This window comes from Eleutherodactylus coqui, chromosome 3 (assembly GCF_035609145.1).
Source record: "Eleutherodactylus coqui strain aEleCoq1 chromosome 3, aEleCoq1.hap1, whole genome shotgun sequence".
Taxonomy (NCBI): domain Eukaryota; kingdom Metazoa; phylum Chordata; class Amphibia; order Anura; family Eleutherodactylidae; genus Eleutherodactylus; species Eleutherodactylus coqui.
In genome coordinates this window covers 88,874,012-88,887,735 of record NC_089839.1, presented here as the reverse complement: position 1 = coordinate 88,887,735, position 13,724 = coordinate 88,874,012, and the positions used below count along the sequence as shown (strand labels likewise).

The 13,724-nt window shown below is 45.1% G+C and overlaps 1 protein-coding gene across 1 annotated transcript in view; it reads left to right on the top strand.

Moving 5' to 3' along the window:
• The window catches only part of ARHGEF33 (Rho guanine nucleotide exchange factor 33), a 118,126-nt gene that overhangs the window by 90,109 nt on the left and 14,293 nt on the right, over positions 1-13,724 (top strand). Inside the window, exons 10-12 of the mRNA XM_066595852.1 lie at positions 531-614; positions 4,692-4,775; positions 9,430-9,578. Of these exons, the coding sequence (XP_066451949.1) occupies positions 531-614; positions 4,692-4,775; positions 9,430-9,578 (317 nt within the window). The remainder of the gene's footprint in view (positions 1-530; positions 615-4,691; positions 4,776-9,429; positions 9,579-13,724) is intronic.

Here is a 13,724-nt window from a genome sequence, read left to right as displayed (position 1 = left end):
GCAGTATAACTACTTTGTGTCTTATTCTGCTCAGTCTTGCTGTAGTGTATGACAGGTGACATAAAACTGTCTTCCTCAACCTCACCTTTGTAGCAGAGTGTGGCTGTTCCTCACCCAGTTTTAAGCCTCCTACACAGATGATTCTGTTTCAGTTGATGATTAGGTTTCAATCTACATATGAAAATGATGATCGTTATCACCTGTTTAGTATAATTGGTTAATCATACCAATACTTGACAATAATCCCACAAAATTCCTGTCTTTAAGAATTTATGCTGTTTCGAATGCAAAGGGCAACGCAACACATATTGATGTGATTTAGATTTCTCTTTGGTTCATTCACTTTGCATTTTGTTAATTGACAAAAATAAACAATTAACCCTTCTACTTTTTTAAAGCATTTTACTTTGCAGCAGTCTTTCCATACGCGCCTAAAACCTTTGCATACTACTGTCTATTAACCACCAATGTATATTAATGTAAACACTTCAGTTTTTTTATTTCTTTTATTTTTTTATTCTTTTTGCAAGAACAATTTCTTGGACTACTATGTTGCTTACTTGAAAGACTTGCCAGAAAGTATATCAGTGATCCACATTGTGGTTCTTAAAGAGGTAAGTGTACAATATATAACTATAGAAATTAAACTTCTATTTCCCACATAAAGGGGCAGATGCGTTAATTCTCAATACATCATTTTCTCCACTCTTCAAACATACTGCATGTGCCAAGATGGAGGCGTTTTATGTGAACACACTTTCTCTCACCTGTTACTGGAATCGGAAGGCCGCCTGCAGATGGGCAGAAATTCCGCGGCAGGATTTCCGCCCCTGGAAGCTGCCATAGGATTGCGTTAACAAACGCAATCCTATGCAGACGGCCGCGATTTGGCCGTGCGAAATCTCGCGCGGCAAACAAATTGCGGCATGCTCTATTTCTATTTTCACAGAAACGTCACTCACCGGCAGCCGGCACATGACAGAGCCGGGGCCGCGGGAGAGGTGAGTGCCCGCGCTGCTCTCTGCAGACGCTCGGGTCGGGTCCCGCTGCGAGAATTCTCAAAGCCGAATCCGACCCGGCCGACTGCAGGTGGCCGAAAAGGGATATTCTTGGATAATAGCTACACGTTGCTGTAAATCTGATTCCGATGCAGAATCATCTGTTTTATGAAACTCAGGCTCCAGCGTGGTGTGAATAGTGAAAGTTGAAATTTGCAGTGGCAAGAAATATAAAAGCCAGCGCCAATGGTTTTAGTAACCTACGAGTATATGTAAGGTTTAGTATAGAGCATACAGTCTATGTCAGGTGCCAAATGTATGGAGATGTTCTTCCCTAAAACTAATACATCTATGTGCTGAAACAGTAATTGCTGACCATTATCTTTTCTGTTCATATTGAAAATATTTAATATGTGTATAGTAAAGGAGTCCAAACAGTTCAAGATTAGCTGTGTGGAAGCAAATGGGATTTGAAGCTCTGTGTCAGAGAATTGGAGCTCAGATATATTTCCCTCTATAGAGATATGTATGAAATTAGTAACAAAGTATGTTAGGCTGAAAAAAGACCTATATCCATGCAGTTCTTTATTAGTCCTATTATCCCTCATTGTTGATTAGATGAAGGTAATGAGGTAGAAGCCAATTTTCCTAATTTAGGGAAAAAAATTTCTTCCCAATTCAAATTTGACAATCAATATAATCCTCGGATCACTGACCCATCTGAAGTAATTAGTGACTTTAACATGTATTATTGTAACGCTCAATAAAGGCGTCAAGCCCCTCTTAAACTAGGCTTTGATGCAACAGTTCAATTTGGGCACCCTCTTCCCCACTGCTTTTCGTGGCTGCTGCCTATGGATCGCCAAGAACTTTCCGCTGCATGGCTGAGCCTCTTAAGTGGACTGTCAATGCAGCAGTAGCAGAGTGTTAAAAGATCAGGGGAACAATGCTTCAAAATATATGCATACCCAATACAGGTTATACAAAATTGCACTGAAACACCGTTAATACAGAAGATATAGACACTAGCACATAGCTACACATAAATAAAATATATCTAATGTTAATAGAATGTAAGAATGTTGCAACCTAAAGCATTTATGAGCACACACAAAACCGCTTAAATGTTCTCAATGTATAAGTGTGGCAATCTGTTATACCTTGTTGTCAGGTAAATCTGTTAAAACAAACATACAGCAGCACAGAACAAATACTAAACTACTTGATTTACTTTTATTGTATAAAACGCATGTGCTAACGTATATTGATGACATGTAAACCTGTTAAAATTAATAAAAAAATTTAATGATAAAAAAAAAAAATATATATGCATACCCTTCCCCCACCCCCCAATAAACAAATAAATCAAAAGTAACTTAAAAGGATATTCTCAAAGACAACCTACCTATAAGGCCGTTAGCACACAGACGGGCCTGATTCCGCATGTGGGAGCCCACAGCAGATTCCGTCTCCGACCACGGCTGGCAACCCCCCATACCTTGTTTTCCTGTACAGCGGATGACTGCGACGGCTTGCTATCGGTCATGCGCAGTACAATTTTTTTTTATATTAGTATTCCCCTGTGGCCTGGCCCCTGTACCACATATCTCTCAGAATCTCCACTTTTTTGATTCATTTAGATCTTCTCACAGACTGCTGCTTGCTGACCTGCCCGTTTTCTCCCCCAGCTCATCCTGTACTGCAAACAGGAGACAGGGGAGGAGTCAGGCAGCTAAGCAGTAGCCTGCGAGAAGATCAGAATGAATCAAAGAAGTGGAGATTCTACTGGACATGTTGTCCATTGGTTGGGCCATAAGGGGAGGGGGATAAGATGACACCTTGCCTTCCACATTAGGAGGAGGGCCCTCTGTTCCCCCTTGTCCTAGGGGCCTGGTCACAGCTTTGACCCTTGCAACCCCTTGTAGCTATGCCACTGCTCATAATGGTCGCTATCATGATCACATGTTGGTGACGTCATCAAAGGTCCTTCCTCAAGAGAGTTACATGCTCTGCCCCTGACCACTTGACCCCAATGTCATCACAGGTCCTTCAACATTTTGACCAACTCCATCGGTCATCACATGTCCTTCAGTGAGTTACATGTGATGTATTTCAGTATACTATATTATAAGTGGCGCACTGCGCCACCAGAAACACTGTTACTATAAATAATACTAATAACTAGTAAATAATATGTGCTCAGATGTGGACATTGGAAAGACTGCGGTGCTCACACAAGCACCATGGCTCATTCAATCATCTGATTGGCTGGGGTCCTGAGTGGCGTACCCCCACTAGGGTTGCCACCTGGCCGGTAAACCACTGGCCTGGCGGGTATTTTTTGTATCAGGCCGGTGCTGGTATTTTTTTTTTTACCCGCCCTATTACAGGCCGGTATTTTCAGAGCCTGCATTGCCCCCTAGTGCTGGTTAACTCTCCTCCGGCAGGAGAAACACAGAACTGCAGAGCCGACAGCTTCCAGGGCCTCCAATGATATCATGTTATGTGATACCCTGTGTGTGAGGAGTCAGGGATCTGTAAGACTCTGCAGCTGTGTGTGTGTGTCAGGATGAATGTAGTGGAGCTGTGTGTGTTTCAGGATGAATGTAGTGGAGCTGTGTGTGTGTCAGGATGAATGTAGTGGAGTTGTGTGTGTGTTAGAGCTGTGGGGTTCTGGATGGATGGATGGATTGGGTGAGTTAGTGGAGTTGTGTGTGTGATGTGTGTGGGGGTCAGAATGGATGTAGTGAAGCTGTGTGTGTGATGTCTGGGGATCAGGATGAATGTAGCGGAGCTGTGTGTGTAATGTCTGTTGATCAGGATGGATGTAGCGGAGCTGTGTGTGTGATGTCTGGGGATCAGGATGTATGTAGTGGAGTTGTGTGAGTGCGATGTGTGGGGGTCAGGATGGATATCCAGCCAGCGCTGCAGTGACAGTGTTGGGGCCCAAGGAGGAGAGCAGAAGAGCAGTACATGCGGTACAATGAGGTGTGCACCATGTACTTCATGTAATCTTGTATGTTTAGGTGGTATATGTTATACCAGCTGTACATATAATTACATACAGGACATATCTACCTTACATCAGCATCACTATATACAGGGGAGGTATATCTCCTGTATATAGTAATATGGACCATGCTGGGGTAGCCTGGGTATCTCCTGTATATAATTATATATGTGTAGATTGTATGCAATGCGAGTGTCTGCAGCATGTTCTCGCGAGAACATGCTGGATGGGATCCCACACATGTGCACAGCCTCTGGACGGGATCCAGGAGATAAAGGAGGAAAAAAATGCTGTAATAAGCCACGACCCCAAGCCACGGCCTTTTTTAACCATGGCCGGTATTTTTTTGTGACAAAGGTGGCAACCCTAACGCCCACCTATCAGATATTGATGACCTTTCCTGAAGATAGGCTCTCAGTCTTTAAAGGCTGGCTAACCCTTTTTAATTATTTACTTCATGAGAGCATTGTCTGTCTATTAACGGTGTATGCACCTATTGGTATATGTGTGTTAACTGCAGATGTACAGTTTAACCACTGACTGCTCCATGGACAAAACTGCGCAAACCCCTTTGCTTTCTTACATAGTAGTTTGAGTAGTAATACAAACGCCAATTGTGGTCACTGAGCATTTTCATTGTATTTCGATATACATTACATCTTGATAATTCTGTTTTCTAATAGGCTGAAGAAGACCTGAAGTCCGATCTGTACATTCTTCTTTTTCATGTAGTTCAACGCATCCCCGAATATCTTATTCTATTGCAGGTAAGACCGCTGTATTATATTTATATCTGAATTAAAAAAACCGTGGCAAGGTGCAAAATTAATTATTTGGTACGTCGCTGTCACTAGTGAAATAGTTGGCAACAAGCCCTACTTAGACAAGAAATTGTGACTGCTTGTAGTGCTTTAACCCCTCAGTGATAGGCCTATTTTGTGTCTTAAGGACCAAGTAATTTTAAAGGTCGCATTGCGAGAGCCATAACTCGTTGACAGCAGTATAAGGGCTTGTTCTTTTTTGGAGGGACAAGTTGTACTTTTCAATGGCACCACTCTGGGCTACATATATTGTATTGTATAACTTTTATTACATCTTCTGGGGGGCGAGATGGAACCCCATCCTTCCCCCAGAAATTCCACCATTGTTTTGGGGTTTTGTTTTTACGGTGTTCACCATTCAGTAAAAATAACATAATAACTTTCTTATCTGGATCCGCACGATTACTGCGAAAATAAGTTTATGTAGATTTTTTATTTATTACTTTTGCACAATAAAAACATGTTTTTAATTTCGATGTCCAATTTTACCAACCTCTATAACCCACCACCCCGAGAATGGTGGAGAAAACTACAGGTCTTCCACTTTTGGACCTCAATGCTAAACACATCAGCAAAGATAGAACTGAATCGCATGGAGGCCATATGCATATTCTGCCCCTCACACCCAGGTACTCTATCTCATTTCTATGCCATGTTAAACAGCACACTACAATGGGAATGCATGTTACAATGGGAATCCGACTTTAACACAACCTTGTCGCTAGGCCGCTGGCACCACTGGTGTGAGACCCTTAGCAAGAATAGCTGGCAAGTCTCATTAACCGAGATCTCCCTAAAGGTGCTACATAGAGCGTACCTAGTACCTGAGAGACTAAATGTCATATACCTGGACGTCTCTCGACTGTGCTTTAGAGGATGCAATGATACGGGCTCCCATCGACATATATGGTGGTCATGCCCAAAAGCCCAGGCCTTCAGGAAAAGGGTTTCTCACCTCATAGCCTCGGTAACGAGGATAAGCATTGGAATGGACCCATTTGTCCTAGTACTAGGAAATAAGCCTACAGGAATGCACAACCCTCCTTTCAAACTACTCCAACATATTACCATGGCAGCTCGCATACTAATAGCACAACAATGGAGGAAACCTACACTACCTTTCGAAGCCTGTATAACGCGCATAAACAGAATTTTTGTGAAGGAAAAGCTTATTGCCATCCGCCAAGATAAAACTCCTCACTTTGAGAAGATATGGAGTTCTTGGATAGCGCATATCAATATCCCTAATCTACACAACTACATGAGACCATAAGTGGAAGACCTTGATTTAAAAAATCTCTTCTATACCCACCAAAAATGTAAACAAGACACCTAATTAATAACAAATTTCTCTGTCCCATATTAACTACAACTGTTCGGAGATAAAGGGCATCGAGATCTTTTTAACCCCCCCCCCCCTCCCACTCCTATAAAAACATGTGAGATATATAACATCATGATGTAACCCTATTTCATACAAACTGAATAAGACTTTAGTTTTGTTTTCTGTTACTTTTTATTTACTTTATATAAAATTAAAATAAGACGATAACTCTGTTCCATATTGAAAAGCCTATATCCCCCTGCGCGGGGTAACTGCGGCAGAGTGTTGCCACCCTTAATATTTTAATTCAATAAAAACCGTTGAAACATAAAAACATGTTTTTAAAGAAAATCAATTGAATCTGCATCGCCACATTCTAAGGGTGCATTCACACGAACGTATATCGGCTCGGTTTTCACGCCGAGCCGATATACGTTGTCCTCATGTGCAGGGGGGGGAGGCTGGAAGAGCCCAGGAGCAGAAACTCAGCTCCCGCCCCCTCTCTGCCTCCTCTCCGCCCCTCTGCACTATTTGCAATGAGAGGAGGTGGAACGGGGGCGGGGCTAAGTTCTGGGAATTAGCCCCGCCCCCGTTCCGGCTCTCCCCATTGCAAATAGTGCAGAGGGGTGGAGAGGAGGCAGAGAGGGGGCGGGAGCTGAGTTTCTGCTCCTGGGCTCTTCCAGCCCCCCCCCCTGCACATGAGGGCAACGTATATCGACTCGGCGTGAAAACCGAGCCGATATACGTTCGTGTGAACGCACCCTGAGACCCAGAACATTTCTTTTTTTAGCCAGCGACTGAGCTGTGTGAGATCTTTTTTTTTTTTGCAGGAAAAGTTGCAGTTTTATTGGCGCTATTTTGAGGTACATGTGGCTTCTGGATTACGTTTTATTGTATTTTTGGGAGGCAAATAAAACAAAAGTAGGAATCCTAGCATTACTTTTTAAAATTATTTTTACGGCGTTCACAGTGTGTGATAAATAATAAAATATTTCATTGTTTAATGCATTACGAATGCAGTAATATGTATTATGTGTTGCTTTGTATGCCTTTTGTTGTATTTTATCCATTTAAAATGGGTTTTATGGGACAAATGTGTATGTCTTTTCACTGGATTGTTTTTTCTTTAAATTAATCTTTATTGAACTTTTTACACGCTAATTATTAGTCTCTGAGGGGGGCTTGAAGATGTAATCATTTGATCGTTTGGATAGTACACTGCATTACTTATGTAGTGCATTCTTCTAAGCCTATGACAGAAGCCTATTAGACTCTGCCGGAGGCACGGTCTAATAGGCTGAGTTACATGGCAGACATGGATGCCTTTGTTAGGCTTCCGGGTGCCATGGGAACCCATTGGTACCTTGCAATTGCACTGCAGGTGCCGATGGGTGACAGAAGGAGCCACCTCCCTCTTTTATCTGGTTACATGCTGCAGTTGATATGGATTATGGCATGTAAGGTGTTAAACTGTCTGAGTTTTCTCTGCTCTTGACATTTAGAGCAGGAGCCTGGTTGTCAGTACTAAGCCAAACTACCACCTTAAAAAGATGTATGTGCAGATTTGATGCCCATTAGTGGGGGTCAGTAAAAAGGCGTATTGTCCGTCACTAAGGGGTTAACTCATATTTGTACTACACAGAAACTATAAAATATATAAAATGTTCTCTTACAGAGGGATGTTACTTATGTGACTTATTATGAAAGTTTTCCATAATGTACTGTATCATTTTTTATGAAAAGTTCACTTGCTATAAAGAACATCTCTTGCTGTAGAGGACCATCCTGCATTATAACTGAGTGGGCGCCATGCAGTGCTTAAGGGGGAAATTCTCATGTCCTACGAGTTCTGTTAACTAAGGTTATATGCTCATAGAGTGCTAAGTGCAGAAATATGACTTTTATACTCACCTGCCTCCCATTTCCTTCACTGTCTGCCCACAAATTCGGTTCTTGGTCCATTCTGCAGACTTCTCTGCACATATGGTCAGTAATGAGAAAGAGGTCAGTGTCTGCACACATACGCAATGAAGAGAAGGAACTGCTCAATGGACCAAGACCTGGATTTACAGGCAGACAGCAAGGGAACGGGGAGGGGGGGGGGGGGGGGTAGCAGGTGAGTATGAAAATCACATTACTGCGCTCAGCACCCCCTGTACTTGGAGAACATAATGTTAATTGATGGGGATGATAGGATGTGTCAGGTTTCCTTTAACCTCCTTTGTGGTAATGCTATACAAATATTGAACAATTATTGTTAGGTTCATCTACAGATTACGGGGCTCATCTCTGGGGCTCTGGGACACCCTGGAATCAGTTAACCATTGGTCGACTCTTCTAAAGGCCCAATTAGACGGGACAAATGTTGGGCAAACTATACCCGATTCTCATCCCCGCACATACTCGCTCTTGTGCTGCTGCACGGGAGCTAGTATCGCTGGCTCACAACGGGGAGACTGCAGGAGATTTCTCTCCTCATGCTCCCCCGCCCCTCTCCATTGACTTAACATAGCAAACGTTCAGTACTGAACAGCTGCTATTTACACTGAATGATGATCGTTCAGCTCATCATCCATCATTTATGTAGCATAAACGATAGACGATGAGCTGAACGATCATCGTTCAGTGTAAACAGCAGCCGTTCAATATTTATGACTACTATGTTAAGTCAATGGAGAGGGGCGGAGAAGCACGAGAAGAGAAATCTCCTGCAGCCTCCCCGCCCCCCTGCTGTCCACTCTGTGAGTGGGCCAGCGATACTAGCTCCAGTGCAACTGCACAGGAGCGAGTGTATGCAGGGATAAGTATCAAGCATCGTTTGCCTGAAATTCGGCCTGTCTAAATCCACCCTAATGCTTTATTCACATCTGAGTTTAAATTTCTATTTTTCTGTTCCGTCACAGAAATAAAATTACTAAAATTATGACAATACTGGACTATCACATGCCAGATACCAACAGACCCCGAGGGACCAAATCGGCAATAATTCAGTCTCTTATCAATAATTGATTGAAAGTGGTCTGCCACTTGGGATCTTTACTGATCAGCTGACTATCATCAGGGTTGGAGCCAGAAGTGTAACATTCGGAGCACAGACACCTGTTTCATTTCCGTCTCTAACCCTAATGAGGACATCGGGCTCTGCTGTACTGACAGCAGGCCATATGATCAGCTGATCGTTGGGGATCCAAGTGGCACCTGGGAAAGTGCTTAAAATGATGACAACTGCTTGTGTGATCTATTTCAGCTGCTCATTTCTCCTTTTTCTTTTTCCAGAACATCCTGAAGTATACGGAGCAGGAGCACCCGGATTATTACTTGCTGTTGGTTTGTGTCCAAAGGCTGCGGGTTTTTATATCACACTATAGCGTACTCTTCCAATACAATGAGGATTTGCTAATCCAAAAACGGAAAAAACTTAAGAAGTATGTTTACAGAAATTAACATGTGAAATAAAATACAAATAATACATATTTGTTGCATATATATTGAATTAGGTATTTAAATGCTTTAATAGCTATACACTGGATTAGGAAGAAGTTATCTTTTTTTTATGCTAGAAACTGCCATGAGTTGTGTTGGTTTTGTAGATCAGATCAATTTACTTGAGTAGAAATGATCTGCAGTACCAAAAACTAGTTCATAAATGGGGGCACTGTTTCTGGAAAAAAACTAAAACATTTTTTCTAATTCTGGATGTCCCTTTAAAGCATTTTAAAGTATATAAGAACCTAGGATTGTTATCATGATTCCACAACTTTTTCTTTCTTTGCATCCGTTATATAAAATTTAAATAAAATTGTTTGGAATGGACCAACAACAGAAAGCATATGGGGTTGGACTTTATTGGGTTAGACGTGATTATTATGAATCAGCTGTGGCACTATGACAAAATTACAGTCAGGATGTAAACTTAGATAAGTTTCTTTTGAAATATCAAGCTAGGAAGGAAACAAATGAATGGGAAGTAGAGATGAGCGAACACCAAAATGTTCGGGTGTTCGTTATTCGGAACGAACTTCCCGCGATGTTCGAGGGTTCGTTTCGAACAACGAACCCCATTGAAGTCAATGGGCGACCAGAGCATTTTTGTATTTCGCCGATGCTCGCTAAGGTTTTCATGTGTGAAAATCTGGGCAATTCAAGAAAGTGATGGGAATGACACAGAAACGGATAGGGCAGGCGAGGGGCTACATGTTGGGCTGCATCTCAAGTTCACAGGTCCCACTATTAAGCCACAATACCGGCAAGAGTGGGCCCCCCCCCCCCCCCTCCCAACAACTTTTACTTCTGAAAAGCCCTCATTAGCATGGCATACCTTTGCTAAGCACCACACTAGCTACAACAAAGCACAATCACTGCCTGGATGACACTCCGCTGCCACTTCTCCTGGGTTACATGCTGACCAACCGCCCCCCCTCCCCCCCACAGCGCACACCAAAGTGTCCCTGCGCAGCCTTCAGCTGCCCTCATGCCACGCCACACTCATGTCTATTTAGAAGTGCGTCTGCCATGAGGAGGAACCGCAGGCACACACTGCAGAGGGTTGGCATGGCTAGGCAGCGGCCCTCTTTAAAAGGGGCGGGGCGATAGCCCACAATGCTGTACAGAAGCAATGAGAAATAGAATCCTGTGCCACCGCCATCAGGAGCTGCACACGTAGGCATAGCAATGGGGAACCTATGTGCCACACACTATTCATTCTGTCAAGGTGTCTGCATGCCCCAGTTAGACCGGGCTTTTTAATTCATAGACACAGGCAGGTACAACTCCCTATTGTGAAGTCCCTGTCGACCCACAGCATGGGTGGGTGCCAGGAAGCCACCGGCGGTACATAGAAATATCCCATTGCATTGCCCAACACAGCTGAGGTAGTAATGTCGTGCGTAATACAGGTGGGCTTCGGCCCACACTGCATGCCCCAGTCTGACCGGGGTTCTTTACAAGTGGACACATGTAGGTTACACTCCGTGTGCACCTACAGCATGGGTGGCTCCCTGGAACCCACCGGCGGTACATAAAAATATCCCATTGCATTGCCCAACACAGCTGAGGTAGTAATGTCGTGCTTAATGCAGGTGGGCTTCGGCCCACACTGCATGCCCCAGTCAGACTGGGGTTCTTTAGAAGTGGACACATGTAGGTTAAACTCCCTGTGGACCCACTGCCTGGGTGGGTGCCAGGAAGCCACCGGCGGTACATAGAAATATCCCATTGCATTGCCCAACACACAGCTGAGGTAGTAATGTCGTGCGTAATACAGGTGGGCTTCGGCCCACACTGCATGCCCCAGTCAGACTGGGGTTTTTTAGAAGTGTACAGATGTATTAAAAACTCCGTGTGCACCTACAGCATGGGTGGCTCCCTGGAACCCACCGGCGGTACACAAAAATATCCCATTGCATTGCCCAACACAGCTGAGGTAGTAATGTCGTGCGTAATACAGGTGGGCTTCGGCCCACACTGCATGCCCCAGTCTGACCGGGGTTCTTTACAAGTGGACACATGTAGGTTACACTCCGTGTGCACCTACAGCATGGGTGGCTCCCTGGAACCCACCGGCGGTACACAAAAATATCCCATTGCATTGCCCAACACAGCTGAGGTAACGTCAGCTGTAATGCAGGTGGGCTAAAAATTAATTTGATTACACTGTAGGCGAGGGCCCACAAAAATTGCTGTATCAACAGTACTAATGTACATCCCAAAAATTGGCCATGGCCAGCCAAGAGGGCAGGTTAAACCCATTAATCGCTTTGGTTAATGTGGCTTAAGTGGTAACTAGGCCTGGAGGCAGCCCAGTGTAACGAAAAATTGGTTCAAGTTAAAGTTCCAACGCTTTTAAGCGCATTGAAACTTATAAAAATTGTTCAGAAAAATTATTTGAGTGAGCCTTGTGGCCCTAAGAAAAATTGCCCGTTCAGCGTGATTACGTGAGGTTTCAGGAGGAGGAGCAGGAGGAGGAGGAGGAATATTAGACACAGATTGATGAAGCAGAAATGTCCCCGTTTTGGATGGTGAGAGAGAACGTAGCTTCCATCCGCGGGTGCAGCCTACGTATTGCTTACGTATCGCTGCTGTCCGCTGGTGGAGAACAGAAGTCTGGGGAAATCCAGCCTTTGTTCATCTTGATGAGTGTTAGCCTGTCGGCACTGTCGGTTGACAAGCGGCTACGCTTATCTGTGATGATTCCCCCAGCCGCACTAAACACCCTCTCCGACAAGACGCTAGCCGCAGGACAAGCAAGCACCTCCAGGGCATACAGCGCTAGTTCAGGCCACGTGTCCAGCTTCGACACCCAGTAGTTGTAGGGGGCAGAGGCGTCACCAAGGATGGTCGTGCGATCCGCTACGTACTCCCTCACCATCCTTTTACAGTGCTCCCGCTGACTCAGCCGTGACTGGGGAGCGGTGACACAGTCTTGGTGGGGAGCCATAAAGCTGGCCAGGCCCTTAAAGACTGTTGCACTGCCTGGGATGTACATGCTGCTCGATCTACGCACATCCCCTGCTACCTTGCCCTCGGTACTGCGCCTTCTGCCACTAGCGCTGTCGGCTGGGAATTTTACCATCAGCTTGTCCGCAAGGGTCCTGTGGTATAGCAACACTCTCGAACCCCTTTCCTCTTCGGGAATCAGAGTGGGCAGGTTCTCCTTATACCGTGGATCGAGCAGTGTGTACACCCAGTAATCCGTCGTGGCCAGAATGCGTGCAACGCGAGGGTCACGAGAAAGGCATCCTAACATGAAGTCAGCCATGTGTGCCAGGGTACCTGTACGCAACACATGGCTGTCTTCACTAGGAAGATCACTTTCAGGATCCTCCTCCTCCTCCTCCTCCTCCTCCTCCTCAGGCCATACACGCTGAAAGGATGACAGGCAATCAGCCGGTGTACCGTCAGCAGCGGCCCAAGCTGTCTCTTCCCCCTCCTCCTCATCCTCCTCATGCTCCTCCTCCTGTACGCGCTGAGAAATAGACAGGAGGGTGCCCTGACTATCTAGCGGCATACTGTCTTCCCCCGCCCCCGTTTCCGAGCGCAAAGCAGCTGCCTTTATGGTTTGCAGGGAATTTCTCAAGATGCATAGCAGAGGAATGGTGACGCTAATGATTGTAGCATCGCCGCTCACCACCTGGGTAGACTCCTCAAAATTACCAAGGACATGGCAGATGTCTGCCAACCAGGCCCACTCTTCTGAAAGGAATTGAGGAGGCTGACTCCCACTGCGCCGCCCATGTTGGAGTTGGTATTCCACTATAGCTCTACGTTGTTCATAGAGCCTGGCCAACATGTGGAGCGTAGAGTTCCACCGTGTGGGCACGTCGCACAGCAGTCGGTGCACTGGCAGCTTAAAGTGATGTTGCAGGGTGCGCAGGATGGCAGCGTCCGTGTGGGACTTGCGGAAATGTGCGCAGAGCCGGCGCGCCTTTACGAGCAGGTCTGACAAGCGTGGGTAGCTTTTCAGAAAGCGCTGAACCACCAAATTAAAGACGTGGGCCAGGCATGGCACGTGCGTGAGGCTGCCGAGCTGCAGAGCCGCCACCAGGTTACGCCCGTTGTCACACACGACCATG